Here is a 24,128-nt window from a genome sequence, read left to right on the forward strand (position 1 = left end):
CAGCCCCTGGGGACCCTCAGCTCCCCCACTCAGGCCAGGCCAGTGGCCTTGGGAAGAGCCTGGACATCCTGGGGCCGCATTTCTAGGCAGGCAGGGTCCGCCCAGGCTCGGGAAGAAAGTGGGCCCAGACCACAGACAGCGCTGGAGACTCGGCTCTGCGGGGTCAGTGAAACCCTGGGAGGCAGAGATTTTTTCTGAAGGGGGGCTGGCTGGGCAGGGAGAGAGCCCGGTTTCCCTCAGGGGTCAGGGCTGGTCCTGGGGAAGAGGGCCGCGCTCTGGGGTGAACAGAGGCTGTTCTGGGGGAAGGAGGGGTGGGTATTGCGGGGCTCTGTGGGCAGGAGGCTGTCCTTGGAGGGGGTGTCGAGCGCTGGTCCGTGTGGGGTAAGGCTGCTTCCAGGTTGTCATGGGGAGGGGTAGGGAGGCTTTCTGTGTGTGTGTGTGTGGGGTGGAGGTTCATTCAAGTTTATTCCCGGGAGGCTCAGGGGACCCAGGGCTGCTCTTGGAGAAGGTAGGTGAGGCTGGGCTGTCTTCTGCCAGGGGCCGGAAGGTGTCCTCATGCTGGGGTGTTCTGTGAAGGTCGGCCAGGGTGTCTTGTGCGAGGGTGAGCGGCTGCGGGGGTCAGGGCCTGTTTCTGGGGAGGAGTCAGGCATGTTGGGGGAGTTCTGTGGGAGTCAGAAGCTGTTTCTCGGGAAATCAGGGCTATTTTGACGTTAAGCGGCCGCTTTTCGCTTTTAGGGACCTTGGGGGCACAGCGTTTCCCAGCACTGGGGTAGTTCTGTGAGGCTGATGAGTGTTGGGGGGACCTGGCCAGCTCCAGTGGGGCGGTGGCGCCTGAGCTAGTTTCTTTACTGCGCTCCCCTCTCCTCCGCCTACTCATCACCCCCTCCCGCGTTGCCACGACAACGCGTGAAACTAAAATTCACTTCCCGGTTGCAGGTGGAGGCTAGTGGCGCCCCCTCCCCTAAGCCCTTCCTCTCAGGTCGCGCCCCCATCTTGTCGTCGCTAAGGTGACTGGGAGGGCGTGACAGGCGTTGGAGCTAGGCGGACTAGGGGACCTGAGGAGGGGGGCAGAAGAGGCGGGCCTCAGAGTCCGGAGTGAACTCCTCAGCCTCGGCCAGGGGTGGGGGAGCCGGGAGCCGCGTGGCACACTGTTCGGCGTGGTCCTAAGGGTTAAGTTGTAAGGTTAATTGGTTCTGGCTGTGGGAGAAGCCCCGGCCCCTCCAGGGCTCCGAGGTCCCCACCGTCCCACCCCAGGACTGAGGCAGTGTTGGTCCCTGTCATCTCCTCCGGGGCTTGAGTGGGGTGGGGAGGGGAGGTCGGTAGGGTGGTAGAGAAGCTGCCACCCCCGGAAATTAATTTTCCTGTTTTTCTCTCCCCTTCCTGCCCTGCCTCTGGTCCCTGTGCCCAAGGCGGCCCCCACGCCAGGTCCAAGACCCCCTCCTCGCCGCATCTTCCCCTGTGGGCCACAGATGCTCTTCCGCAGCCGAACGGCGGCGCGGCCCTCGCTGCTGAGCCACTCTCCCCACACTGAGGCCTAGGACTCCCCACACCCCCGGCGCAGCCCCTAGGCCCCCGCCCTGCTGCGCGGCCCTCGCCCTTCGCACCAACCCCACCCCTCACCCCTCACCCCGGGACCCCGCAAAGTCCCCCTCGCCCTCGGCTGGCTCTGAGCCCTCCCGGCCCCCGCCTCCGGCGCAGCCCCCTTGCCACCCCCGCTTCCCTCGCCGCTCAGGCCCCCTCCCCCCGCCGCCCCCGCCCCCGGGGAAGGCAGGCGCCGAGCGGAGCCGGGGCCGATGCAGCTGAGCTGCGCCGCCGCCGCCGCCGCCGCCGCCGCCCCTGCGGAGCCCTCGGCGCCGCTGTCCCCCGTGCCGGCCCCGGCCCCCCCCGGCCCCCTCCCGCGCAGCGCGGCCGACGGGGCTCCGGTGGGGGGGCAGGGGGGGCCGGGGCGCCGCGAGGAGCCCCGGGGCGCCCAGCTCCCGGCCGCGAGCGGCCACGGCCGGGGCGCGGGGATGGACGGTCCCGGGGCCAGCGCCGTGATCGTGCGCGTCGGCATCCCGGACCTTCAGCAGACGGTGAGCCTCGCAGCCCGGATCCCGGCGGCACCCCCGCCCTCCTCTCCCAGCCCCCCACCCGCGCGCTCGGAGCCCGGCGCGGGAGACCCCAGGCCCGCGGCTACTCACCCCTCCCCCGCCACCTCCGCCGGGACCCTCCCCACCTCCAGGGCGGGGGCGGGGCCCGGGGAAGCACCGCCCTCGGGGCGAGGCCTAGCCGGCGGGGCGCGGAGGCTCGGGGTCCGCGGCCTGGGCGCGCGGGGCCCGGGGGCTCAGTACTCAGCGCCGCGCGGGGCCGATCCGCGCTCACGCTCCCGCTCCGCCGCAGAAATGCCTGCGCCTGGACCCGGCCGCGCCGGTGTGGGCAGCCAAGCAGCGCGTGCTCTGCGCCCTCAACCACAGCCTCCAGGACGCGCTCAACTACGGGCTCTTTCAGCCGCCCTCCCGGGGCCGCGCGGGCAAGTTCCTGGACGAGGAGCGGCTCCTGCAGGAATACCCGCCCAACCTGGACACGCCCCTGCCCTACCTGGAGGTGAGCGGCGGCCGGGGGCGCGGCAGGGGGCGGGCTGAGAGCTCCGAGCTCCGGGACGGGAGCGGCTGAGGGCGCGGCAGCGAGGGGCACGGACGCGGGGAGTTAGTGTGGAAGCGGCGGGCGGGGGGGTTGAGTTGTGTGTCTGGCGCGTGAGGTGTGAGCCGCGGCACGTGCGATGGGGTGTGAGCAGGAGTGAGTGCCCGGAGCGCTGTGTGGAGTAAGCCAGCCGTGGTCTGTGTGCACGTCGGTGTCAGCGTCTCCCCCTCCCCGCCCGTGAAGTTGTCCGAAGGGCGACCTAAGCTTCCTCGTTTGCGCACCCGTCCACGGTGTAAAGGCTGTTGAGCGCCCTGTGAGCAAGGGGACCCAGACCCACGGTTTGGAGGTGGGGGTGGCAAGTGCAATGAGCACTGAAGCAAGAATTACGGTGGCTGAGCTCAGAGCCGGCTTGGCCTCCGTGGTGGCCCAGGCAAGTAGGGACAATTCTTCCCAGACACGGGATGTCTCGGAAGGTCAGCCTGGAACCTGGTCTTGGAAGAGGCCTGAGGTTTCCAGGGAATCCCGGGGATGGGAATGAGACAGAAAGGGCACTGCAGGCGGGCAACTGGGCCTACATCGCGCCTGACCTCTGCCTTGGTGGCGTCCATGGTAGTGTGCATGGCTTTGTGTGACGGGGGCGGCGAGCAGTGTGGGGCCCTAGCCGCACGGAAGTGGGCAGGACTCGGTTCTGTGCATACTGTCACTCACTCAGCCCAGGTGGATGCCTTTTTCTGCCTTGTCTTTACCTGAGCAGTTTCGATACAAGCGGCGAGTTTATGCCCAGAACCTCATTGACGATAAGCAGTTTGCAAAGCTTCACACAAAGGTAAGGAGGCAGCCACGGGGAGTGGACTCCAAGGTCACCTTCTACACCCCCTCCGGCCGCCCCCCCCCATGACCAGTGTTCACCCACCCCAGCCTTAACTGGGTTTTGTGGCGTCAAAAATGTTGTTTAAAAATTCCCTTCTTGAGGCCCTCCCCCTGTTCCCAGAACCCCCCCACCCGATCTTGGTTGGGGCTGACCAGTCAGTCCTGCCAGCCTTGGCTCAGTCTGCTTTCTCTTGTTGTCAGGGGCCCAGAGTGGGCGTTGGGGACGGCTAGAGGACTGGGTGCAGACTCCGGGCACCATGGCTTTGGGGTGGTCGGTCTGGTGATGGGTTCTAGTCAGATCAGACTCTGGCTGACCCCTCTGGTGGGCCCCTGGCTAAGGGGTGGAGTGCGGTAGGGCACGGTGTCTTTGTGGGGGAGAAGTGAGCAGGCACCAGATGTGGTTGTTGCGGGGAGCTGGGTAGCGGTGGGGAGAACAGGGAGCCCAGCACTTAGTGGTCATCCAGTGCTGGGCACTTTAGGCATCTCATTAATTTTTTCTGTGAGGGACTATTATTATCCCATTTCACAGATGAAGATACTGAGTCCCAGGGAAGTTAAGTGACTTACTTACAGCTCTGCATCCAGTGATGCTGGGGCTGAACCCAGATCTGTCTGACTCTGGGGCCCTCTCCCTAGGCATACTTGTGGAGTCTTTACTCGTTGGTACTGTTGCTAGGAGGGTCTGACCCCAAGTGCTCTTTGGGGGGCACCTCCCTGTCTTCTCTGAATGTAGGAGGGGCAGGGTGGGTGCCGCGGCCCTTCCCACAGGCAGACTCCCTGAGCTCCCACCCCAGGCTCCCCTAGGCCAATGGACATTTGCTTGCTGGATACTTCATTGACAGTCTCTGGAGCCTAAGAGAGGGATCTGAACATTCACCCCTGTGGCCCAGTGACCGCGCTGTGATCCTGGAGCCTCCGTGCCAGACTTCTCTGCTACCCCGGGGCATGTGGTGGTCAGTAGCCATGACTCTGTGGCTGGGCAGAGACTCCCTCACTGGCCCCGGTGTGACCTATCACCCTGGGTTCCTCCTGTAGTTGCCCCTCCTCCAGAACTGTCCCCAGTGACCCACAGGACACCAGTGACTCCTGACCTTCAGTGAGTCCCACTCGTTTTTAGGATGAGTTTCAACTCCTTGCCACAGTCCCGTGTTTCTGCCTGCCTGGGCTCCAGCTGGCCCCCACCATCACACCGCCCCCCTCCCTCCCTGCCGGCTGCAGCTGAGGTCTTTCCTCTCAGCCACGGGCATCGTTCCTCCTGTCTCATTGCCTGACCCCCCGAGGATGCTGCCTCCTATGGAGCTGTCCCTGTGGCACCCTGTCTTACTTCTGATGCACTTTGTTTCTAGAGGGCCTGGGGCCTCTGGCCAGGGCACCTTGCCTTGTGCACGTGGCATTGTAGCACCAGCAGGAGCTCAGTGAGGCTTTGCTGAGTAAATTAGCGCACGACTGGGGGTATGAATGAAAGGCAGTCAAGGTCACGTGACAGGAGGCGACACCTGGTGATGGGGGAGGGCCCCGGAGTTGGGAGTCTGCCATGGGGCGAGCTTGTGAAGAGAACGGGCTGGATAAGGAACAGGCTACCTTGGGAGTGATGGGGATGTGGGCTGCCCTGGGCTGGCCCCTGCCCATGTGGCCTCGGGCTCTTCCAGGCTGGACAGGTTGGGGCCCCTGGGCCAGGGAGAGAAGCCAGGGCAGGGGCTGAGCTTGGGGTAGGGAACTCACTCAGGCGGCGTGAGTGAGGGCAGCCTGGCCTTGTCGAGGGGCTGGCTGGGCTCAGGCTGACAGCTGTGTTGGGCTTGGGATGCAGGGAAGGACTTGGAGCAGCACGTGGGTCCAGCTGAGCTGGGATCGGGGCCACAGCGGGAGTGCAGGGCTTAGGGTGACGCGAGAGGAGTGACAAGGTCATGATGTAGGCTGATAGGTCAGACTGAGGGCGGGGTGGGGTGGCAGATGCCCCACAGGTAACCTGAGGCTCCCTGGTGGAAGGTGGGTGATGGTCAGATGATGGTGGCCGTGCTGTGGGCTGATCAGGATGGCTGGGTGTTCCAGGCGAACCTGAAGAAGTTTATGGAATACGTCCAGCTGCACAACACGGAAAAGGTGGCACGCCTGCTGGACAAGGGGCTGGACCCCAATTTCCACGATCCTGACTCAGGAGGTGAGAAGCAGAGCAGGAAGGGGCATGGCCTTGGAATGGCCAGGACTATAGCCTTCTTCTATCCCTTGAACCCAGAGTGTCCTCTGAGCCTTGCGGCCCAGCTAGACGATGCCACGGACCTGCTGAAGGTGCTGAGGAACGGCGGCGCTCACCTGGACTTCCGCACCCGCGACGGGCTCACCGCCGTGCACTGTGCCGCGCGCCAGCGGAATGCGGCGGCCTTGACGGTCAGTGCGGGCACAGCCCTGGCCTGGAGGGGCACGCGGCCCGGTAGCGGGAGGAGGCTGGCCTGGCGTGAACACTGAGGTTCTCGCTCTCAGACCCTGCTGGACCTGGGCGCTTCCCCCGACTACAAGGACAGCCGCGGCCTGACGCCCTTGTACCACAGCGCCCTGGGCGGGGGGGACGCGCTCTGCTGTGAGCTGCTCCTGCACGACCACGCTCAGCTGGGGACCAGCGACGAGAACGGCTGGCAGGAGGTCCACCAGGTGGGCGGGGAGCGTGAAGGTGGGGGCGTCCCCGGCTCCGCCTCTGGGGTTTGGGGCGTGGGCTCCGTCCAGGGGCCCAGCAGCACCTCTTCCCTCCCCAAGGCCTGCCGCTTTGGGCACGTGCAGCACCTGGAGCACCTGCTGTTCTACGGAGCCAACATGGGGGCCCAGAACGCCTCGGGGAACACAGCCCTGCATATCTGCGCCCTCTACAACCAGGTGTGCCTGCGCCTGTGCACACGTGTGTGTACACACAGGTGATGCTGTACAGTGACTACCTGTGTGTGCACGTCTGACCCGGTGTGTCGCGCCACAAGTGTGTCTTCTGCCTCCTGCAGTGAGCTGTGGCCTTGCAGGCCTACGTGTGTGTATCAGTTCCCTGCACACACGTGTCACACGTGTGTGTTCTGCACAACCAGGTGTGAATTGTGTGCATCTGGGCCCTCTGGGCCAGGTGGGACCTGCACATGTACACCTGACCTGCTTGTCCCTGTGCTACAAATGTGTGCGCTGAACATGTAGGCGTGGGTGTGTGTGCCCTGCACTCCTGTGTGCGCATGTGCTGTCGCCCAGTTGCAACCCCTACTCCGACCCTCCCACAGGAGAGCTGTGCCCGCGTCCTGCTTTTCCGTGGAGCCAATAAGGATGTCCGCAATTATAACAGCCAGACAGCCTTCCAGGTACACCAGTGCCTACAGGAGCACGAGGCTGCCCCAGGGCGTGTTTGTCTGTCTATATGTGGCTTGGTCTCTCTAGACCTTGCTTTTTTGCCCTGTAGAGTAATAAGGGAGCTCTGACCCCAGGATCGCCCCAGGGTGGGGCGGAGGAAGGGGGTGAGCCAGTGCAGTGCCCAGCTCGTGGTGGGGGTGTTCGTTGAGGGTGGTTCCCTTGGTCCCCCTTCCAGGGAGAAGAGAAGAGGGTTAGAGGGCTCTGGGGCCAAGGGAGAGCAGGTGTGGGCCTGACCTACCAGAGACAGGTGGGGTGCAGAGGCCAAACCAGGGGCGAGAGGGGTGGTCCCAGATCCCGACTGAACTCAGGTCATGTTTCTGGGCCTTTTCTCTGGCCAGGTTTGGTTCTTAGCACCAGGATGACCAGATGGATGGGTCTCTGTGTGGCCTGGAGTTGGTGGGGGGAGTCGGGGACCACGTCCTGGGGACTTTGGACACGGAGGGAGCTGGGACTGCACTCTCAGTGGGAGCAAGGGCCTTGATAGGAGACGTGGGAAGAACAGGTCTGGCCACTGATCGTCCAGTCAAGGGGGCAGAGGCAGCAGTGGAGGGCTTTCTGGATGATGAGAGGCAGGGGTGAGGGCACGGAGGAGAGAGGGTGACAGGAGTAAGGTAGTGGTGGGCCATGTCTGAGACAGAAAAGATGGTGTGTGGAGGGGCCATTAAGGGAACAGGCAGAGTGGCCAGCGTGTCCCAGCTTTAGCTCCGAGAGTCTCGTGTCCCAGGAGACCCCTCAGTCCCGTGCAGACTGGGGTGGTGAGTTTAGGCAGGGGACAGGGTCCGAACCTGGGGCCCCCAACTGAGGAAGACCCCACACAGGGGTCGAGAAGGAGCCACCAGGGCCGAGGGGAGGCGAGTTTGGTGCTGCTGAGCCTTCCTCCTGCCCCTCCCCCCCTCAGGTGGCCATCATAGCAGGGAACTTTGAGCTTGCGGAGGTCATCAAGACTCACAAAGATTCGGATGTTGGTGAGTTCTGCCCACCCAGGTCCCTGCTGAATGTGGGTTTGTGGGGGTCGTCGGGGCCCAGCAGTGCAAGGGTCAGTGGGGATGTTACAAGGAAGCCCCCATACCCTGAGCCTTTTCCTCCAGTTCTCCCAGTACAACTGGGGTGGTCCATTAGTGGCCCTTGCAGGTATGGGGAATGTGCTGAGGGAAGGGCCTGTGTAGGGTGGACAAAGGGTCAGGGTCAAGGTCATGGTTAGGTGAGGGCTGTGGATTGGGGTTAGAGTCAGGTCAGGGTCAAGGGTATGGTTATAATGGCTAGGGCTGTGGCTTGGCGCCAGTGCTGGGTTTAGAGATCAACTTAGGTTGAAAGCAGGTTTGAAGTTAGGGTCAAGGTTTGTTTTCCTGTTAGGTCGTGTGAAGGGCCAGCAGGGGACATGTGGCAGTGGACCCTCAGTGTTTCACTTCATCCTGGCACATAAAGCGGTTCACGTGGCCCATAGCAAGCCTCGACCGTTGTATGCACGCGTAAAGAAATCAGAACACGGTGGGGATGCACGTGGGAAAGGGTGGCAGCGGTCTCGGGGCAAAAGGGGCTCAGCCTTCGGCAGCCAGTGCTTCAGGGGGAGCCCCGGACGTGCCCCAGAGGGAGAACCAGGGGGTGCCCTGTAGTCTGAACCTCAGGGCAGGCGGGCTCACGTCGGGCCTGGGTCGGGGGGCACCCACTCCTATATCAGTCCTCCAAATCCTGCCGCCCCTCCCTGTGTGGGGTGGCTGGGGGGTGGGCCTCTCTTCCTGGAAAGCATATTTTCTGGCCACAGGCTGCCCCCTCCAGCCAGCTAGCCATAGAGGGACTTCCTGCTCAGCTCCCCCTGTCCTTGATGGACAAGGCTTTTCTGCCCACGGCTCTCTTTGGAACACAGACTCCCAGGCTCCCCTTTCTGCTGGGACTGCGATATCCCGATTTTTATAAAATTTAAAGTGACAGTGGACAGCAGAGGGCTAGAGCTGGTCTCAGGTTTTGAGTCCTTGTTGATTCTAATGTGAGGTTGTGGTCAGGCAGGGGTTAAGACTAAGGCCAAGTTCATGTTTAAGAAGTCTTCCTATATAGAGTCTCTCCTGAACAGTCCTCCCCACAGTGAGGCTTGGTTAGGAGCCCCTTGTTCCCCAAGCAGGGTCAGTGGACCGTGAGAGTGGGTAGGCTGCAGAATCAGTAGGTGTGAGTCGAGCTCATAACTGAGCTAATGAAGTGGTGTAGGCTTGGGGCCCAGGTTCTGCTTGGGAGAGAACCGTGATGAAGTTTGAGGTGTGAATTAGGGGTGAGGGAGCAAGGGCTCCAGTTAGGGTCTGGTAGGGGCTGCTGAGTGTTTGGAGGTGGTTGTTAGCCTGGGAGAAGCCTGGTTTGCGGATGTGGGTTCCCTCTTCTGCTTGTGAGGTCACCTTGGGAAAGCTGCTTGGGACCTCTGTGCCTCAGTTCCTTTCAGTAAAATATGGTTATTTGCAGCGCCTTCCCCCTCTGACCTCATGTGGGATTCGATACCGTGGGTCTGGACTCTGGCAGGTGGCCTTGAGGGTGGGGGCCAGGCCACGGTGCAGGCGGAGAGGCAGGCAGGCCTCAGCTGCCCCTCTTCTCTGGACAGACATGCTAGGGCTCCTGGGGTCACCATTATCTCAGCTTCCTGTCTGCCTGATCCAGAGTGAGCTCACCTGGCTGGGGTTAGGCATTTGTCGCTGAGCTGGGAGGTCCATATCAGTTAGTCCCATTGTGGGCATCAGCTCTGCTGGCCATGTACCCTTACCTGCTCAGGTGTCACACATACACTCAGAAGACACAGCCAGATGTTCATGAGTATTTATGATAAACCCTGTTATTTTAATTCACTCTTTTAACAACCCCCCAATGAGTGATTGTTGTTAGTCCATTTTTACAGAGGAGGAAAGTGAGGCACAGAACGGTTAATGGCAAAGCCTGTCTTCAGTCCTGAGCAATCCAGGGATCCATCCTTGTTACCCGACTCCCTCTGCACACCCTCCCTCCATGAGTCAGTTGTCATGTCCCACCCCAGCTTGGGGACCCGGGTGGGACCTGCACACAGAGGAGGAGCAGCAGGGAGGCCTTGCCCAGTCATCCTTCCTTTTCCTCAGGCACGAAGCCCACCTGGAGGGATCTGGTAGGCTGAGACCTGTCACCCTTCCGGGGACAGGTCACCTGGAAGCCTCTTGGCAGCCTCACCTTCCCCCTCTAGACTGACCAGCTGGAAGCAGGGGTCCTACCTGGGACCAGCCACCTCTGCTTCCTCACCTGTTGCCTTGGGCTACCTCTGGGTCCACAGGCTCTCCCGCCCTCTCTTGTGTGTACACTTTCAAGTACACGGCTCTCACTGACTTGCTATCCCAGAGTGCTTTTGAAGAGTGCCCTAGGGAAGTGCTTCTCACTTTGCAATGTACATTTGAGTCACCCAGGGATCTAGTTAAATGTAGATTCTGACTCAGAGGGTCTGGGTGGAGCCTGAGATTCTGCATTTCTAAAAGCTGGAGGTGAGGTCCAAGGCCCACACCTTGCATAACAGGAGTCTAGAATAGGGCTTGGCAAACAATGCCCCCAGGCCAAATCCAGCCCACCGTCTGTTGTTGTTGTTTTTTAATCGAGGCTTTAAAATTGAGGATTTAAATTCAGTTAAAATCAGATTCTCGTAAGGTAAAATTAACTATTTTAAATTGAATAATTCAGTGGTATTTAGTACATTCACAACCAACTCTATTGAATTCCAAAACATTTTCATCCTCCCAAATGGAAACAACATATATATTAAGCAACTATTCCACATTCCCCTCTCCCTCAACCCCTGTCAACTATTAACATACTTTCTGTCTGTATAGATTTACCTATTCTGGATATTTCATTTAAGTGGAATGACCCTTAGTATTTGGCTTCCTTGTTTTCAAGCTTTATCCATATTGTAGGATGTATCACTACTTCATTCCTTTTTATGGCTGAATAATATTCCATTGTTTGTATATGTGACATTTTGTTTATCCATTCATCCTTTGATGGACACTTGGGTTGTTTCCACCCTTTGTCTATTGTGAATATTGCCGCTACGAAGATGTGTGAAATGTATTTGCTTGAATACCTGTTTTCAATTATTTTGGGTGTACACTTAGGAGTGGAATTGCTGGGTCATATGATAATTCTATATTTAATTTTTTGAGGAACTACCAAATTGTTTTTCACCATTTTACATTCCCACCAGCAATGTATGAGGGTTCCAAATTCTTCAAATCCTCACCAACACTTGTTATTATCTTTAAAAGAATTTTTTTTATTAAAAAATTTTTTTATTATAGCCATTCTAGTCCAAGTGAAGTGGTATCTCATTGTGGTTTTGATTTGCATTTCCCTAATGGGTATTGATGCATCTTTTCATGTGCTTATTGGCTGTTTGTACATCTTTTTTGGAGAAATGTCAGGTTCTTTGCTCATTTTTATTTATTTATTTTATTTATTTAAAAACATATTTATTTATTTATTTATTTTGGCTTTGCCTGGTCTTAGTTGCGGCACGCGGGATCTTTTAGGTGCGGCATGCGGGCTTCTTAGTTGCGGCATGCATGTGGGACCTAGTTCCCTCACCAGGGATAGAACCTGGGCCCCCTGCATTGGGAGCACGGAGTCTTACCCACTGAACCACCAGGGAAGTCCCTTTGCTCATTTTTAAATTGCTCATAGAATAAGTTAGGAAGTGTTCCTACCTCTTCCATTTTTTTGGAAGAACTTGAGAAGGATTTTGCTAATTCTTCTTTAAATGTTTGGTGGAATTCATTAGCGATGCCATTTCATGCTGGATTTTTCTTTGTTGGGAGATTTGTGATTACTGATCCAATCTCCTTGCTTTTTATGGGTCTGTTTAGATTTTCTATTTCTTCTTGAGTCAGTTTTGGTAATTTATGTTTTTCTAGAATTTGTCCATCTAGTTTATCTAATTTGTTGACATACAGTTATTCATGGTATTCTCTTATATTTCTTTTTACTTGTATAAGGTTGGTAGTAATACCCCAATTTTCATTTCTGATTTCAGTTATTTGTGTCCCCCTTCTCTTTTTTTTCTTAGTCAGTCTAGCTAAAGGTTTGTCAATTTTGTTGATATTTTCAAAGAAACAACTTTTGGTGTCATTGATTCTCTCTGTATTTCTATTCTCTATTTTGTTTATCTCGTGTAAGCTTTATTATTTCCTTCCTCTGCTAGCTTTGGGTTTGGTTTGCTTCTCTTTTTCTAGTTCCTTAAATAGGTTATTGATTTGAGAACTTTATCCCTTTTTAATGTAGGTGCTTACAGCTATAAATTTCCCTTTTAGTACTGCTTTTACTACATCCCATAAGTTTTGGTATGTTGTATTTTTGTTTTTATTTTCTCAAAGTGTTTTCAATTTTCCTTATGATTTCTATTTTGACACATTGATTGTTTAAGAGTGTTGTTTAATTTTTCACATATTTGGGAATTTTCCAGTTTTTTTTCCTGTTCTTAATTTCTAGCTTCATTCCATTGTCATTGCAGAAGATACTTTGTATGATTTCAGTCTTTTTAAATTTATTGACGCTTTTTTGGTGACCTCATTAATGATCTATCCCGGAGAATGTTCCATGTGCACTTGAGAATAATGTGTATTCTGCTCTTGTTCTGTGGAGTGTCCTATATATATATATCTGTTAGGTCTAATTGGTTCAAGTCTTCTATGTTCTTACTGATCTTCTCTCTAGATGTTCTATCCATTATTGAAGGTGGGGTGTTAAAGTCTTAAATATATTGTAGAACTGTCTATTTCTCCAAATATATCAATGTTTGTTTCATATATTTTGATGCTTTGTTGTTTGGTGCATATGTATTAATAATTGTTAATCTATTTGACGAATCGACACTTTTATCAATATATAATGTCCTCTGTCTCTTGTAACACTTTTTATCTTTAAGTCTATTTTGTCTGATATTAATGTAGCTACTTAGCTCTCTTTTGGTTACTATTTACATGAAATATCTTCCTTTATCCTTTTATTTTAAGCCTACTTGTGTCTTTGGATCTAAAGTGATTCTTTTGTAAATAGCACATAGTTGGATCATGTTTTTAAAATCACCATCTGCTATTTAAATAAAGTTTTATTGGAACTCAGCCACACCCATCTGCTTATACATCATTTGAGGCTGTTTTCATGCCGCAGTGGCCGTGCTGAGTCCTTGCAACAGAGACTGTATGGCTTGCAAAGCCTGAAATGGTTACTATCTGATTCATTACAGATGTTTGCCAACCCCTGGTCTAGAACATCTTTTACAGTTTCTCTGGTTATGGTCAACTGCAAACAGTTCTATACAGTGGTAGTCTGGTGAGATTTGTCACATGTGGCCGTCTTTGTCTCTCTGGAAGCCTGTGAAATAGGCAGTTCCAAGACCTCATTTGGCTGACAGGAAGGGCAGGCTTTTACTCCTGAAGGTAGAGGTAGAGGCAGTTTGGTATGTGACCCGCCCCGCATCATAGTTTCAGTCATGGGGTGACCAGCTGTCCTGGTTTGCCTGGGACTGAGGCAGTTCCTGGGACATAGGATTCTACTTTTAAAATCTGGAAATACCAGGCAAACCAGGACAAGTTGGTCACCCTTTCTGGCTGCCCAGAGTCTCACCTGTCCCCCCTCCCCCCTCCCAGTACCATTCAGGGAAACCCCCAGCTATGCGAAGCGGCGGCGGCTGGCTGGCCCTAGCGGCCTTGCCTCTCCTCGGCCCCTGCAGCGCTCAGCCAGTGACATCAACCTGAAGGGTGAGGGGCAGCCAGCAGCTTCTCCTGGACCTTCACTGCGAAGCCTCCCCCACCAGCTGCTGCTGCAGCGGCTGCAGGAAGAGAAAGGCCGGGACCGGGATGGCGACCAGCAGAGTGACGGCAGTGGCCCCGCAGCAGGCAGGGGCAGCCAGAGTAAGATCAGGTATGTGGGGGCCGGGACCTGAGCCAGGAGGAGCCAGCATTAGGCGGGCAGGGAGAGGCCTGTTGGTGCCTGGCACCTCTGCAGTGATGAGCTGCGGCTTTGGGTCGGGGGGTGGGGGTGGGGTCTCTTTGGATGGGAAAGGGAAGAAGGTGAGGTCCTGTGGCCTGGGGCAGGCTCCCCCATGCTGATCTGTGGTTGGAGCTGGACTTGTCCCGAGGGCAGTGGGCAGCTGAGGGAGAATGCTGTGGGGAGAGGGTCTGGTCCGACCTGTGGTTTAGAGAGGTTCCTGCAGTGCCAGGGAGGAGGATGAGGGCTGGGATGAGGCAGGGCTGGGTGACGTGTGGCAAGAGGTTAGGGACTGGAGCTTCCTCTCCATGAGGGCTCAAAATCTATAGGTGGACCCTAGCCCTGTTCCCAAGGGGGGAGTCTTCATCCCAAGACTCCCTCTTGGTGTTTCCCCAACCCCTCTGGCCCTGTATAACCACAGGACCCCATGGTTCTTCTCTTTATCCCTCACCATGAGTGCTGGGACCCTGAGAACCAAGGACGTCTGAAGGACTTGGCATTCCTAGAACTTAGAGCAAAAAGCCTGGGCGGGAGCCCCAGCAGACTCTGTGGGCTGGAGCCCCGCGGAGCTAAGCAGTGGGGAGTGGAAGGTAGATACTGGCTCTGCAGACAGATGGACGGGCTCCAATGCAGTCCTTGCATCTGCCGCCCGTGTGGCCTTGTGCGGATTAGCCAACCACTCTGTGCCTGGGTTTCTCATCAGTAAGGTAGGCTAATCCTACCCGAAGGCTTTCCTTTGGGAAGCCTCCTGGAGCCTGGGCAGTGAAGGCTCCCTACTGGGACCCCCCTGGCCCACAGCAGCGGCTGCTGCTGCTGATTAAGGCCTCTCTCCTCGCTGCACCTTGAGGGCAGGAGCTGTCTTTCTCATTTCCCACAGTTGCTCCAGAGCCAGTCACACAGAAGGTGCTCGGGAGACATGTTGATTGAAAGAGTTACATAAATAGCACTTTGTGTTCACAGTGACAGCTGGGCTGAGCAGCGTAGTGTGTATCATATCACTTAACCTTGACCGTGTATGAGGCTGTGCTGTACTTTACAGATGACTGTCCTAACTCTCAGGTGGGGTAAATGACTTGCCCAAAGTCACAGAGCTGGGAAGCAGCTTAACTTGCCCCCAGGTAGACCTGATTCCCAAACTTTCTAAGCCTGAGCGTTCAGCAGAGGGCTTGGGGTGCAGCAGGAGCTTATAAAAGCCATTTCTTCCTCCGCTGTCGTCCCTGCTCATACAGCCTCGACCTGTGATGTCTCCTCTGTCTCTGCGTGTTCCTACCCAAATCACCTCAGTTCTCCCCCAAAACTTTTGCATGGCCCAGTGGCTAAAAGAACAAACTTTGGGATGTTTCAGTTTTGCAGATGGGCTGCTCCTGAGTTGGAGCTGTGTGGAAGCCCTGCTTTCATGTAGTTTTCGTATATCGGTCATTCTTTTAGTAAACACAAGCTACGACCTGCTCTGTGGGGAGAGCAGAATTATTATAACTTTTTTTCCAGCAAACATTTAGTAGGTGCCTAGGGTGCCAGATGTGGTGGGGGGGCTAAGGGCGAAGCAGCAGCTGGGGGGGAGCGATCCAGGTAAGGGAGTCCCCCAGTGAGTGGCCAGGAGGGGGCTGAGGAAGTTTGGCGCACCTGGAGGGAGAGAGCCTCAGGGGGAGAGATCACCTTTGGTGAAAGGAGAGAAGGTAGATGTCTGAGTTTGAGCTGCTGTTGGGGGGTGGCGGGTAGAGGTGGCCGAGGTGGCAGTTTCCCCCGGCTCCCCCTGTTGGCAAAGTCTGGCATGAAATGTAGTCGCAGAGTCCCCACCACCATCACAGAGCCGGACAGAGAAAGGTGCATCCGGAGCTGAGAGACAGCAACTTAATAGTTGGCCGCAGGAGCAAGATTAGGATAGTTGAGGTGTTGGGAACAGCATTATGCGCGGCCGGGGGAGGGAGAAGAAGGTACCCAGCCTTGTTACTGAAGTGTAGCTAATTCTCGTCCCAGAGAGCCCGGCTATTGGCGGAGAACGTGGACCTGGTCGGCCTAGGTGCCAGGGAGCCAGTGCAGGCCGTTGAGCAGGGCAGAGGCGTAGGGCCGAGGCCTCAGGCTCGGTGCCCAGATCGGGGGAGTGGTCCGGGCAAGGCGGTCAGCCTGGAGGGGGCATGAACATCCGAGGCAGATGTCCAGGAGGAGAAGACCCAGGTCGGGAGGGGGCTTCTGGCGCCCAGCACACGCAGCGGTCAGGGTGTGAGGAGGCCAAGGCCCGGCTGGAGGGTGCGGGCGCGGACCCGCTGGGGGAGCCCCTCCTGGCGGCGAGGCGAACCCTCACGGAGGCGCTTCCCTCCTGTCCGAAGCCTCCAGTCCCCTCCCCGGCTCCCACCCGGCCGGTCCCGCCTCCCCCTTCCCCGCGCTCCTCCGCCGGGCCGACCCCTCCCCCAGCTTCCCCTCAGGGCGCCGTAGTTCCCCTCGGCCCCTCGGCCTCTCCCGCGTCGGGGCCGCGGCGACCGGGCCGCAGGGGGAGAGGAGGCAGCCCGGCCCGCCGCCCGCAGAGGGAGGAGCCGGGCCGCGGAGGAGGCGGGGCGCGCGGAGCGGCCGTGGCATGGAGCGAGCCCGGCGCGCCCGGGAGCGCAGCCCCGCGGCCCCGGAGCCCTGAGCGGGCGCGGCTCGTGCGCTGGCGGGAGCGGGCCGGGCGCGGCGGCGCGGCCCATGGAGCGGCCCCGGGCCGGGCCCCCGGCGGGCGGGCGGGCGGCGGCGGCGGCGGGCGGCGGGCGGCGGGCGCTGCGGCGGCGGCTGCGGTGAGGCCGGCGGCGGGGCCGGGCCGCGCGCCATGGAGGCCCCGGGCGCCGGCTTCGCGTGCCCGCTGCCCCCCGGCATCGCGTCCGTCACCTACGTGTTCGTCTACAGCCCGAGCGGTCCCGGCGGCCCCGGCGGCCCCGGCCCCGCGCCCGGCCCTGGCCCGGCGCCCCCCGCGGCCCCCGCGCCGCCGCCCCGGGGCCCGAAGCGGAAACTTTACAGCGCCGTCCCCGGCCGCAAGTTCATCGCCGTGAAGGCGCACAGCCCGCAGGGCGAGGGCGAGATCCCGCTGCACCGCGGCGAGGCCGTGAAGGGTGAGGGGGCGCGGGGGGCGCGGTCGCGGGGGGCGCGGCGCGGGGCCTCCTGGGGTTCGCGGGCGCCACTCTGGGGTGCCCGGCCCGGCTTCCCGGCGACCGTGGAGCGGCTGGTGCCATTTTGGGGCGTCTGTCATTAGGGGTGTCCCTGGGAACTCTGAGTCGCCGTGGTCATTATGGGGTGCATCTGCCACTGGGGATTCCTGGTGTCACTGCGAAGGGCTCCGTCAGGGAGGGGTGTCTGTCTTTATGGGGTTCCTGTCGTGGGTCCCTCTCCATCCTCTGTCATTCTGGGCTTTCCGTGTCACAGCAGAGGCTCCTCTCGTCATGGGGGTGTTTCTGTGTCATGCTGGGGGCTGGTGGTGGTGGGGTTCTCTGTGTTCGTAGGACCTTATCCTGTTTCAGAGCTTCCTTGAATTATGGGGTTCCTGTGTCACTTCTGGGACTTTCTTCATTGGAAACGCTTGTGATATGTGGGAATTCTCTGCCATTCTGGGGGTATCTGTGACAGTTATGTGGGTGTCTGTAATGAGGGGGTCCTGTGCCATGACGAGCTCCGTTCATTACGAGGGTCTCTGTCGTCACTGGGGTCCTCGCCTCGTGAGTGCTCTCTGTCCGTGGAGCCTAAGAAAGACACAGTTGCGAGGGTCAGCTCTCCATGGGCCATCCTGTGGCCTAATCCCCTGGCCACAGCACAATGGCCCTGAGCTCTTGGCAGTGACCCCTGGGGTGGGCGACAGAGCAAGGTTGGTTGGGGGTTGGTTGAAGAGGTGGGAGGAGAGGGGTCGGCTGGGAGGGCAGGGGTAGGATTGTGGCCCCTGCCTCTGCCTCTGCCTCCTGTCCCCCCCTCGAGTGTGTCCATCTGTGCGTCTCTCTGTCCCCCACATGCCCATCCTGTGCTGTGCCCATCTGTTCTTTTCTCTCTTCTGTGTGGATCCCAAAATTTTCCCAGGGAAAAAGACAGGAGGATGAAGGAAGGGACGGGAGGAGAAGGAGAGAGAGGTGAAGGGTGGGTGGGCAGAGCCTGAGCCTGAGGTGGTGGAGGTGGAGCTGGTGGTGGTGGTGGGAGAGGTGGCCTCTGGCTGCCCTCCTGTGCCCTGACAGCCTGTCTGGCTTCTGTCCCTCCAGTGCTCAGCATTGGGGAGGGCGGTTTTTGGGAGGGGACCGTGAAAGGCCGCACGGGCTGGTTCCCGGCTGACTGCGTGGAGGAGGTGCAGATGAGACAGTATGACACGCGGCACGGTGAGTGACCCCTGCGTCCCCTGGGTGGCTCCTGAGGGTGCCGCCCCTTCCAGCTTCCCGTTGGTCTTGCTTGGAGGCAAATCCACATTGTATACACAGAGAAAAGACTAGAACAAATTCAAGCACACGTTCGAAGTAGGTACAAACTCGTGTACATGACAGACACAGCACGCATTCATCCCATACTTACTTACCAGCACACGTGTGCATCTGGATCCTGGACAGCTGTGGAGACACATGTGACGTGCCCATGGGACGCACACGTATGGACGTGCACCAGTCTGTGATCCCACGTGTGGCTCTCAGTGACCACAACCCTTCCCAGACATGGTTCTCACAGAAATGCTGGGTACTTGGAGTGTGCGATTGCTGTGTGGCTGGCAGACAAGTAAAGAGGTCAGTATGAGAAAAGAGGCATCTTTCCAAAGTGGACAGATTGTCCAAGTGGGCAGTGCAGGGAGGCCTGGACCAGCCAAAAGGAAATGAGGCCAGTTGGGCCCAGAGGGGCTGTCATGGGTGCCTTGGGGCCAGGATGGTCTGAGGGCAGCAGGTGGGGGATGGCTGCATCCTTAGCCTGCAGGGAGGACGTGAGGGCAAAGGCCGTGGCTCCTGGGGCTGGTGAGCAGCCTCGGTCCAACCCTGCTCACCACCTGAACCTCCAGGAAGGACCCCTCTGGGAGTTGGGATCTGAGGTGGTCCTGCCAGTGGAAAGGAGAGGCTGGTCCTTTCAAGACCCCAGCCAGGGCTGACTGCGCACCCAGGAGGCCCCTCGACCTGCAGGTATTATTTCCGGCCCCGAGAGCTGGTGTGACAAGGGAGCCCCCTCCTGAGTGGTGGCTAGTGGTGGTCACTAGTGGTGTGTCTGGACCCAGGGTGCACACCTCTGTCTTTCTGCACGTGAAGGGCTCAGACCCAGGGTTGCTGTGCTCCCTTATCCTGGGTTGCGAATTTCCCCAGGGGAGCCCACCCCTGTGTGGCCTGGACCCCTGCCCTGGGTGGAGCGTGGCAGAGCCCAGGGAAGCAGGAGTGTGGCCGCTGACCCACTCCTGAGCAGGAGCCTTTACTTTTTAAAAAAAATTTTTACTTATTTATTTATTTTTATTGGAGTATAATTGCTTCACAGTGGAGCCTTTACTCTCATGCCTGGCTGTTCACCGCCTCACCCTGATGGCCCTCCTTGCGGCTGGGAGCCTGGGAGGGACACGACCCCCTGTTGTCTGCCCATCGTGGGCAGGTGGGGTGGTATGTGGGGAGGGGAACGGTTTCGGAAGTTTGGGCTCTGGTGCCAACTGGACGGGAGAGGGGAGGGGAAGGAGGGGCCTTCAGACCTGTGTAGGGAGTGGGTCCCGTGCGCCCCTGTAGGGTGGGCAGTGAAGGTTCTGGTCTGAGAGCTCTGTGGGTCCAGGGGCAGTTGGAGCTGAGTCTGAAGCTGGGGAGGAAGGAAGGGAGGTCGGGACTGGAGTTGGAATTTGAGAACAGCCCATGTTTGTTAGGTGTTTGACGTGTGCTGGACCCTGTGTTGGGAGCTGGGATCACAGGGGCTGGCTCCCCGCCCAGCGGGGAGCAGGCGTGCACACCGCATGGCTGTGACGGGCGTGAGCACAGGGGGCTCCCTGGGTCGGTCTGAAGGAGTCAGAGGGGCCTTTAAAGCAGAGGTGTTGTTTGAGCTAAGCCTTGAAGGATCGCTAGGACCATCTAGGTGGTCAGCATGATGGGGGTGGGGGCAGAGCCTGTTGGCCAGAGCACGGCATGGCCTTCTAGATCTACATGTGCTGGCACCCAGTGTGCTCCAAGCAGTGTCAGGATGCCTGGCTGGGTTTTAAGCTCTTTTACATCTAAGAATTCACTGACTCGTCCCAGCATGCCTGGGAGGTGGGGACAGTTGTTAGTTCATCTCTAGGAGGGTGGGTTCCACAGCCCAAGGAGCAGAGTCTTGTTTGCAATGTAGGCCGTGGGCTGCAGGGTCTGTGCTGTAGCTGCCACGCTTCATGGGCTCTGGCTGAGTAAACCTGTGTGTTGAGGGGAGGGTGGCAGGGATGGAGTGGGGAGCGTGAGGGCTGGTCAGGTGTCCTGGGACCAGGGGCTAAAGTTTGTGGCGGTGTCGCAGGAGGAATCTGGGGGGCGCTGTCCTGATTGTGCTGGTCATTCAGGATTAGGGTGACGGCCCAGGCAGGGCAAAGCAAGGAGATGGAGACGGGGTGGGCAGGGCTGGACTGGAGTCATAGAGAAGGCAGAGGACACAGGGCAACCTGCTGAAGGAGCTATAGGCCTCCGGGCAATTGTGGGGCTCCTAGACGGGGGAGGCTCTGGGGTTTGTCATCTGAAAGTGTCAGGAGGTACCTGGGTAGATGGGAGCGTTTCATGGATGGGCAGGGAGACAGGCCTGCGGGGGCTGCCTGCTGGGAGGGGGTGGGAATAACCTCTGTCCTCACCTGCAGGCCCGGCCGCCAGCTGCTCTGGGCAGAGCCTCTGGTTTGGGACTCAGGGGCTGAGTTCTGCCAGAGGTGAGAGGGCAGCCCAGGAACAGGAAACTGCTTCCAACAGGCCCAGATCCAAAGAAAGATCTGTTTCTGAGACTGGAGCAGGGACAGAGAGGGACTTAGAGGCCAAGGAGGGGATACTGCCAACGCGTGTGGGCCAGGCCGATGCCCAGGGTCAGCAGAGAGCAAGGCTCCCACGGCACCCATCTGGGTGAAAGGAGCAGTTGCAAGCAGGGAGAGTTGAGCTGTGAGGGGAGGGAGTGGGGAGGCGGCCCTGGGTATCCTGGAGGCTGGTGTAGAACACCAAAGCTATGGCTCTGGCTGGCATCCTCCCTCCTCCCCCTTTCCTTCCAGTACTGGGGGTGGGGGGGCATGCGGTGTGGTTTCATTTGAGCTGGCTTTTACGTGTCTGATTATAAAACTGGAAAATGAATTTGCGTTATGTAATAATTTGTGTTTGGTCGATAAATATAAAAATAGGAGGCCAGTGATCTGCAGAGGGTCTTTTTTGGGGGAGGGGTCCTTCTGCAGGCATGCACTGTGAACATTTCCGAAGTTGGGTCAGCGTGGAGAAGGGTGTGGTGGAGGTGAGGAGAGGTCTGGGCCCTACCTGAGCAGTGCTGAGGCCTGGCCTGCTCTGGCTTTGGGGACGGCAGGGTGGTGGGTGCAGGTGTGCTGCAGAGGGAGGAGAGGGTGTGAGCACTGGGGACGGTGCCAGTGAGATAAAACTATAGGCCATCAGAACCTAGGGGGCCTCCAAGGTGAATTTTCCTGCTTTATAAGGAGAGGGCCAAAAGGGACTGTCGAACATACTGAGAGTCACACAAGTTAGTGGCAGGGTTCTGAAATCCAGATCAATACTTTTCCTGATATCTGGGTCTTCTGATGTTAACAGGAGCTCTTCTTTCCATCCAGCCACTGCTCCATCTACTCTTTTTTTTTTTTTTTTTGTTGCGTTGGGTCTTCATTGCTGCACGTGGGCTTTCTCTAGTCGCGGCGAGCAGGGGCTACTCTTTGTTGAGGTGCGCGGGCTTCTCGTTGCGGTGGCTTCTCTTGTTGCGGTGGCTTCTCTTGTTGCGGAGCGTGGGCTCTAGGCATGCAGGCTTCAGTAGTTGCAGCATGCGAGCTCAGTAGTTGCGGTGCATGGGCTCTAGGGCACGCAGGCTTCAGTAGTGTGGCTCGTGGGCTCAGTAGTTGTGGCTCATGGGCTCTAGAGCGCAGGCTCAGTAGTTGTGGCGCACGGGCTTAGGTGCTCTGCAGCGTGTGGGATCTTCCCGGGCCAGGAATCGAACCTGTGTCCCCTGCGTTGGCAGGCAGATTCTTAACCACTGCGCCACCAGGGAAGTCCCTCCGTCTACTCTTTTTTAAAAAAAAAATAATTAATTAATTTAGTTCTGGCTGTGCTGGGTCTTTGTTGCGGCGCACGGGCTTTCTCTAGTTGCGGCAAGCTGGGGCTACTCTTCGTTGCGGTGCGCGGGCTTCTCATCGCGGTGTCTTCTCTTGTTGCGGAGCACAGGCTCTAGGCGTGCGGGCTTCAGTAGTCGTGGCTCGCGGGCTCTAGAGCTCAGGCTCAGTAGTTGTGGCGCATGGGCTTAGTTGCTCCGCGGCATGTGGGATCTTCCCAGACCAGGGATCGAACCTGTGTCCCCTGCATTGGCACACGGATTCTTAACCAATGTGCCACCAGGGAAGTCCCCTCTGTCTACTCTTCCATCCATCTATGCTTTCACTCACCCACCCATCCTGTCATCCATCTACTCATCCATCAACCCACCTAGCAGACCCAGTCCACCCATCCCCTCCTTCCATCCATCCCCCCCCCGCCCCTACCCTGCTCTCTTTCCCTGAATCCACTTATACATACATTTACCTTTTGGTCCATCCTTCTGTCTGTCTCTTGTTCCATCCATCCCTCCATCCATCCACCCACCCATCCACCCAGCCAGTTGTCCACCTGTCTGTCCTTCTAGTTGGCATTTGGAACGCCTGTTATGTGCCAGGTGCTGTGTGCTTGGTGGTAGGATCACAGAAATAAGTGCGACGTGGTGCTTACCCACAGGAGCTTACAGTTAGTGGAGGAGACAGTCGTCAGAGTCCTAGGTGCCCTCTCGGACCTCCTTTCCTACCGCTCTGCTGCTGCCTCTGCCCCAGCTGCCCAGGCTGCTCACTGTGCCTTGAACACGCTGAGGTGACACCTGCCACGTGACTTTGCCCTGAGTGCCCCCACTCCCAGAAAGCCCTTTACCCACATGGAGGGCTGCTCCCTTACGTCCTCGTGCCTTTGTTCACCTCTCCCTTCCTGGGGAGGCCTGCACGTGACCACCTAGAATTGCAGCGCCCCGAACGGCTTCCTTTTTTCTTACCGCTTACCAGCATTCCACACGTTCTGTGTGTACCTGTTTCTCGTCTCCTCTCTCTTTCCAGCTGTACAGTTTAGCCTGTAAACTCCGCAGGGTAGGGGGGCTTCGTTCTGTTCTCTGCTCCATTCTTGGAGCCTGGTACGTAGTAGGAGCTCAGTACGCACTTGTTGAATGAATAAATTAATCTTGAGGAACGCTGAGTTGGTAGAGAGGGGGGAGGAGCTGCGGGGTGGAATTTGAGGTGGTGGTGGAGCTGGAGACAGAGGTGCTGGGGGCTGGGGGCCAGGAGTGGGTGCAGGGGTACCAGAGGATCCAGCGTACAGGCAGCTGGAGAAGTAAGCCTGGAGCAGGGAGGGTAGTGCCTGGAGGTGTGGAGCTGGAGATAGAGGTGCTGGGGGCTGGGGGCCAGGAGTGGGTGCAGGGGTACCAGAGGATCCAGCGTACAGGCAGCTGGAGAAGTAAGCCTGGAGCAGGGAGGGTAGTGCCTGGAGGTGTGGACTGGAGCCTGCAGGCTTGCAGGACATCAGCGAGGCCGAGCGAGGCCGAGCGTGGGGCGGCTCCGCAGTGGCTGTGAGGGACTGTGAGACCAAGTACAGATGGGGATAAAGCTCTGTGGGATGCAGTGACAGCAGGATAGGGGGACCTAGCCCCCCATACGTGGACCCCTCCCTGCCCACGCAGAGGTAGGGTCTGGAGCAAAGGACCCCGTGAGGATGAGCATCCCTGTGGTGAGGGATACGTTGACACAAGGCCACCTCAATGCCAGTTCACAGGGGTATGTAGCGTGACACTTGCACATGACTGTGGGTCACGCACACACAGACATGCACACGTATGAGCACAGCACCTGCACACGACTGCAGGTCACACACAGAGACACGCCTATATGAACACAGCACTTACACATGACTCCAGGCCCCACGTGCGTGTGTGCACACCTTCTCTGCCCTTAGTTTTGGGGCTTGCTGACTCTCTCTGTGGTTGCCCTGGCCCTGTCCGGTCTGCTGTGTGCAGCCGCTCAGGAGAAAGATGAGCCACAGCTCCTGCCCCCGTCTGGACCCTGACCCCTAGAGGCAAGATTTCCTGCATGGTCCCCTCAGCCTTCTTACCTAGGACCGCTGGGCCCA

The 24,128-nt window shown here is 58.0% G+C and overlaps 1 protein-coding gene across 6 annotated transcripts in view; it reads left to right on the top strand.

The window, feature by feature from the left end:
- The first annotated feature begins 1,793 nt into the window (after positions 1-1,793).
- The window catches only part of SHANK3 (SH3 and multiple ankyrin repeat domains 3), a 51,020-nt gene continuing 28,685 nt past the window's right edge, over positions 1,794-24,128 (top strand). For 5 of the 6 annotated variants that reach the window (XM_036867394.1, XM_036867395.1, XM_036867396.1 and 2 more), the window contains exons 1-12: positions 1,794-2,072; positions 2,380-2,583; positions 3,374-3,445; positions 5,539-5,647; positions 5,723-5,874; positions 5,968-6,135; positions 6,238-6,354; positions 6,738-6,815; positions 7,763-7,829; positions 13,500-13,773; positions 16,717-16,919; positions 18,048-18,161. In XM_036867394.1, coding sequence (XP_036723289.1) covers positions 1,794-2,072; positions 2,380-2,583; positions 3,374-3,445; positions 5,539-5,647; positions 5,723-5,874; positions 5,968-6,135; positions 6,238-6,354; positions 6,738-6,815; positions 7,763-7,829; positions 13,500-13,773; positions 16,717-16,919; positions 18,048-18,161 — 1,837 coding nt within the window. Of the gene's footprint in view, positions 2,073-2,379; positions 2,584-3,373; positions 3,446-4,354; positions 4,443-5,538; positions 5,648-5,722; positions 5,875-5,967; positions 6,136-6,237; positions 6,355-6,737; positions 6,816-7,762; positions 7,830-13,499; positions 13,774-16,716; positions 16,920-18,047; positions 18,162-24,128 lie in introns of those variants that run through there. The other variant, XM_036867399.1, reaches the window with a different exon arrangement.

This window comes from Balaenoptera musculus, chromosome 10, assembly GCF_009873245.2.
Source record: "Balaenoptera musculus isolate JJ_BM4_2016_0621 chromosome 10, mBalMus1.pri.v3, whole genome shotgun sequence".
NCBI lineage: Eukaryota > Metazoa > Chordata > Mammalia > Artiodactyla > Balaenopteridae > Balaenoptera > Balaenoptera musculus.